The 6,000-nt window shown below is 40.0% G+C and overlaps 1 protein-coding gene across 1 annotated transcript in view; it reads left to right on the top strand.

The window, feature by feature from the left end:
* lama2 (laminin, alpha 2) overlaps nucleotides 1–6,000 on the top strand; it is a 178,552-nt gene that overhangs the window by 50,165 nt on the left and 122,387 nt on the right. Inside the window, exons 6-8 of the mRNA XM_069161590.1 lie at nucleotides 1,715–1,894; nucleotides 2,541–2,630; nucleotides 4,639–4,756. Of these exons, the coding sequence (XP_069017691.1) occupies nucleotides 1,715–1,894; nucleotides 2,541–2,630; nucleotides 4,639–4,756 (388 nt within the window). The remainder of the gene's footprint in view (nucleotides 1–1,714; nucleotides 1,895–2,540; nucleotides 2,631–4,638; nucleotides 4,757–6,000) is intronic.

The following is a 6,000-nucleotide window of genomic DNA, read 5'->3' as shown; positions in this document are numbered from 1 at the left end:
CAGGACATGTTTTTAACTATAATTGCGTATTTAATTATTCATTTGTCATAAAGGCTCGCTAAATTTTGATGCTAATCGTTCATCTCATGCATATCTAAGTTGTGTTGGAGTTGGGTGGTTATTTTTTTACAGTCATGGAGTGTACACATAGTTGTATGTGAAGACAAAGTGCTCTCAGTGTCTCTCTGGACAGAACTTAAAGATCCCCTCTAGTGTACCCCGCCTTAAATTAGCTGCTTAGAAATTCTTAAAATGACATCTACATCTCCTCCCTCATTTAAAATCTATGAATATTTCATTTCAAAAGCTGAATCACTCAACATGTGATGTCTGCTGCGTCACAGAAAGTCCGTTTTCACTCCATGTGAAATGCAGGCTTCACGTTTTCCACATCACAGCGGTGTAAGTGGCCCACTGGACCAGGACTGAATTCCAAACAAGTTGTGATGTTCCAAATCATCCCCTGCAGTTACACACCTTTAAACTCAGATGTTAGGTGAGCTCGGAGAAACTTTTCACGTTGCACCAGAAGAATTTGAAAACAGTCTTGTAACTCTGCTCTCACCTCATTCTGTGCAGTGAAGGTCCAACATCCAGGAGAAGAAACATGAACCAAAACTGTTTTTTAAGTGGAAAGGGAGTTGTAAACTATGGAACAACAAGTAAACAGAAAAAAAAAAAAAAAAATCACATACAAGCACTCTGGATAAAAGAATTAGCAAATATTAAGCATGTTGAAGTTTGGTTAGGATTTGTGATCCTCTGGTCAATCAGTGACACTAAAGCAGGTGTGCATGTCGAGATCCTGTTGACCGTGAATGGCTGAGCACAGTTAAGTCCCGAAAGGCAGGGAAAAACTGTTTTATAATAATAATTATATATATATATATACATATATATATATATGTATATATATACATGATATTCTATTAAAGTGGGACCACTCCTGGGTGTGTCCATAAATACATTGTGATTGTCAGCAGTAACAGACGAATCTTAAATTGATACTTCAATACTTTCTTCTTATAGAGATCTTTTTTAATGGCTTTTTGTCACGTCAGCTCACCCTATACTGACCTGAGCAGGTGGGATGGTCCAGTTGGTTGAGACTGACAAGGTACAAGGTTTCATCTGTGGATTATTTTCCTCAAAATTCAACTTGTTTTTGACTCTGTGTCATTATTATAAAGTAAACACCAGTTTCTCAACACCCTATAAAGTTTCTACTGGCAGTGATCATCTGCTGCTCTTTGTATTTGGTAGCAGCACTACAGGCATCCCCAAACTGCCTCCATTCACCCTTTTCCACCCTAACCTTCATTATGAATCAATTTTAGATTAGCCCAACAATATTTCAATCATCTTTTGAAACTTCAAAAAGAATATCAAATTTAAACTGATACCTTAAGTACTAAATACAAATAACCACAAGACTTTTAATGGCATATTATTTCTAAGCGGCAGCTTTGTTTTTGTTTTTAAATGTAAGAACAAATGTGCCGTAAACAGCAAAAGAGTCTGTTGCTGCTCATCCTCCTTCTCCCGCCGGTCTGTTTACACTTGTTTTCTCTTTGGCTCCTCAGAAAAGGCATCTCACTTCTTCCATCCTCCACTGTGAGAGACTAAAAAGCTGCTTTAATGTTTGTGTGAGCAAGCACGTGTTAATTTGATTCTGCTGTTACTTGTCAGTGTCTCACTGTTGCTCTGTCTATAGATCCACGCGTCTCTGATCAATAACCGACCCAGCGCGGACGACCCCTCGCCGACCCTGCTGAACTTCACCTCGGCCCGCTACATCAGGTTGGTGTTTCAGCGAATCAGGACGTTGAACGCCGACCTCATGACTCTGACACTGCGTGACCCCAAGGATGTTGATCCCATTGTAACGAGACGGGTGAGGCTCAGAACGCAAACACATTTTTTTCCCTACATTTTACATTGTCATAATTTCGTATTTATTTCGGCATATATTCCTTTACCATGACCTTCCATACATCTTGGAGACATGCTTCGTTTTGTCAGGATGTAACATTTTCATTTATTCATTCATTTATTTATTCCTTCATTCATTCAACTGGGATTTAAACTCAACAAATGATTGATTTACGATGTCCATTACAAAGCAAAGAAAAAGAAAAAGAATAGCAATAGCAATATCACGGCAATAAGTCAAACTGAGATGAGGCTATACCACGGTTAAGTTAATAAATAACCATTTAAATGTCAGATGAGGGAAGATAAGGATGGATTTAAAATCCACAAATTTATAAATTAAGATAAAGTTACATAAAAAGCTTGGATAGTTTGAATATATACATGAAATGGGGTAAAATACAGTTATGTAAAACAATTACAAGGTTTTAAGATTTTAAATCAAGCTTCGGAAATGTGTTAAGAGAATAAGTGTATTGATTTTAAGGTGGTGCTGTATTTTGTTGCAGGAGTTGAATCTCCTCTATAGTGCGGAGTCTTCGTCAGGCTGTACCGGTCGTTAACACTGTCGCAGTCATTATTGCATTTTTCCGTCTCTCTCTCCCCAGTACTACTACTCCATTAAGGACATCTCGGTCGGAGGGATGTGTATCTGTTACGGACATGCCAAAGCCTGTCCACTCAACAGTGTTACAAAGGTAAAAACTCTCTGTTTCTCTCCTTCTCAGTCCAGTTAACAATGCCATCAAGGTAATGGAGTTCTTCCTTGGTGCTGAATGGGAGCAAAGAGAACCCTCAGGCATCAGCTCTTCATCCATCGCCTTATATCAAACTTTCTGTGTGAGTGTGTCGGCTTGTCTGCAGGGGACACAGGTGACACGGTGACACGTCGTCTCTCGTGTCGCTTCAAACACTGCTGTGTTTGATACCAGACACCTGAGCTCACCACACACACATGTACAGTCCTGTGTCCTTTACACGTCCCGAGGCTGAACCAAGAAGTCGAATGCAGATGCGACACTGGTATCTGGTCCCTTGTTGATAATGTCAATGACAATAAGTGATGTCACTGGTTGTGCAAAGAGCTCCAGTTTCTTCTTCTTTCTTGTTTCCAGCTCTAAAAAAATGTCTTGTGGAGGTATTTAAACGAATGAAAACGGTTGCACAGGAACTGAGTAAATAAGCAGTAGTTACTGGCCGTAACTACAGTTCTATGAGTTCATCGTATTTTGTTTCTTTCAGCAAGGTTGGGAGGTCCCGTTGGCCCAAGATAATGGCCGGGGAAACACTGAATTCACATTCACTATGTATTTAGTGCTGTTTTTGAGTTTGTCATGTTTAAATGTGGCACATCAGCAACTGCTTTCTACTTTACTTACCTGTGATTTTGTTGCGATCGCTTCCAGCCCCATGTTCCCACAAACCATTTAGCTCCTTCGCTTTCATACAAGTTCACACAGTCCATGCAGTGAAGTCCCGGGCAGACTTTCAGAAAGCGGGAAAGGTGAAGACCTGCGAGATGATTTGTTGATGATCGTCTACAGAACATTTGTTCAGATGCACGCTCAGCACAAAGGCTGTCTGAAGCCGGAGCTGTAGCCTTGTGTCTCAGATAAAAAGGGCAAATTCACCCGTGCCAACAAATTCAAACTTGGCTCTCGCTGTGCTATTGTGCTGCTCTCCTCTCAGTTAAATCTGGCACCCTCAACACATCAACCAATTTACAGAAAGTCCTAAATTGAATTACTGAACCTCGGACTTGGCAAATATCCTCTTACATTCTGCTTCGGCTGTGTTTAGTTTTGAATTTATTTCTCTCCTGGGAGAGTAATAGTGAACCCATTTGCTATGAACTGACAATCTGGAAAGTGAACCAGGTTCTTTCATTGCAGTTGGCTCTCTCGTGAATACATTGTTGTTTGATAGGCTTTCAGTGGGTCATGCGTGTTTGTAATCACCTGTTTGTAGCCTTTTATTTTCACATTGATGTGAATATTCTGGTGCCTCATGTTTGTATAAAATAAAGACAATTTAATCACCCACCCACAATTATAATAACAATTATTCAAATTTATGACACTGATAAAGTATTCATAGACTAAAAAAAATCTTATAAATGCATATATTAGCGTAGAATTGCACAGTTTTTAACATTAACTTTTGCTTTATATTTTAAGCATTTAAAGAGTAGCCAGCTGAAAATCTCCAGCTTTTAAAAGCTGTCAGCCTGCTTCTCTCACGGCGCAGTTAGTACACCCTGACATCATTATTACTGCAGGTGTAGTGACTCATGCAAAGAACCACTAACTCCCAACCAGCAAAAGTAACAATGCCTTTCAGCCTGGCAATAACTTGCCCTTTAAAACAGAGCACTATGGCACTTAAATTCTGTCAGAACCTTCTTTTTTTTTTGTGCAAAGTTAAAAAGATGATGGTTGACAACCTTCACTTTTTCTGCAATCCAGGAAACTAGCATGTGGTTAAGTATGCAGTACAAGCTCCTAATTATGTGTCAAATTTATGTAAATTTGTGTGAAGTTAAGGCCTGATATTTAGTTAGGAATTCATATTTGTTACCATATTTAGCACTAACATATATTAGCTTCCTGCTATTAGAAGATACATTTATTTCTGTGAAACTTATAGCTGCACGGTTACTGCCTGTTTCTCATGTGTTTTTGTGTGTGTCTGTGTGTGTGCATGTAGAAGTTTAGCTGTGAATGTGAACACAACACATGCGGGGAGAGCTGTGATCATTGTTGCCCCGGTTACAACCAGCAGCCCTGGATGGCAGGAACCTTCCTCACTCGACATGTCTGCGAGAGTAAGAGAAAATAATTATTTAAATTACACACATCTACCCGCAATTGCATCCACAACACATTTATTCTTTAACAGAAACAAACAGTGATTTAACCGATATTTCTGACTTGGTTCTTTCAGCTCTGTAGGTATTTGTGTTTATTGTAATGTGGCATATTTTCCCTCAGGTAATATGCTTATAGCATCACTAAAGCGCACCTACAGTCTAGGTAAATTTGATCTGAAGAGTCAAACTGCAAAGCAGTGCACTGGGATTTACATTCTCGCCTGCCGGTCTGAATCAGTCTTTGATAAGAGTCTGTATAAAGCCATCAGAAGTCCCCTTTGCATCCATTAACCTTCATCAACTACGTAGCATTAGAGGGATGAGGTTGGAGGCTTCCACTTGTCATCATAAAACTGAGGTTACAACGTGTAATCTTCATTTTATTTCACGCAGGCTACACCTTCTGAAAAGGCTTTGTGGTCTTAGTGGCCCGATAACTGCGTCTGCTGCCTTGAGAATGACTCGACTCGACTCAAAGGTCCTGCCTGGCACAATAGTAAAAGAAGCAACCGTGACAGATTCGAGCCATTGTGGGCAGAACCAGAGCACCCTCAGTACTGAACAATGAACTGTTGCAGAGGGTGGAGGTGTGGTTATTAAACCTGGTGAGGATAAGAAACTGCTACTTGAAATGAGGAGTCCAGGGAGGATGTTGTTGTCCACAATGCCGCGTAGTACAGCAGAGAAGGGAAGGTCAGCAACTCTGAGATCGCGTTGAGAATGGCCACACCAGATTTATTTTGCTCTTGTAGCTCCAACAGAGCTGGGAACACTGTTTACGTGGATCAACAGTTGATAGATAAGACTTTAGTAATCCCACAGTGCGGAAATTTGGTGGAGGGTGCACTAAGGATTTTTTGCAATCATAATTAGGGGTCATCATGAAACTTTAGTTGACAATTAATTGTCATGCAAATAATTGCATCTTTTTCTGTTCCTTTCATGCCTCTATTAAACTACAATCCTACACGTATACACCTTTTTTAAAGAAGAGTCATTTCTTGGCTGTGTTGTTTAAGTTTGCAACCTAATCCATTATTTTAATGTCAATAGATGCTCATCGAAAGGCGGTCGGTCAAACATTAGAAATTAAGAACCAACATAAACATTTGGTGGCGCTACCTCTCCTCTCGTGTGCCAATAAACTACAGTAGAAAAAGTGGGTGCAACTAGGTGAGGTCATTAAAAGAGCGACAGTC

This window comes from Embiotoca jacksoni, unplaced genomic scaffold, assembly GCF_022577435.1.
Source record: "Embiotoca jacksoni isolate LCO1_2020_lvr unplaced genomic scaffold, fEmbJac1.0.p SCAF_29, whole genome shotgun sequence".
Classification (NCBI taxonomy): Eukaryota; Metazoa; Chordata; class Actinopteri; family Embiotocidae; genus Embiotoca; species Embiotoca jacksoni.
Note: the sequence above shows the minus strand (reverse complement) of the source record. Positions and strands in the feature narration are given on the sequence as shown.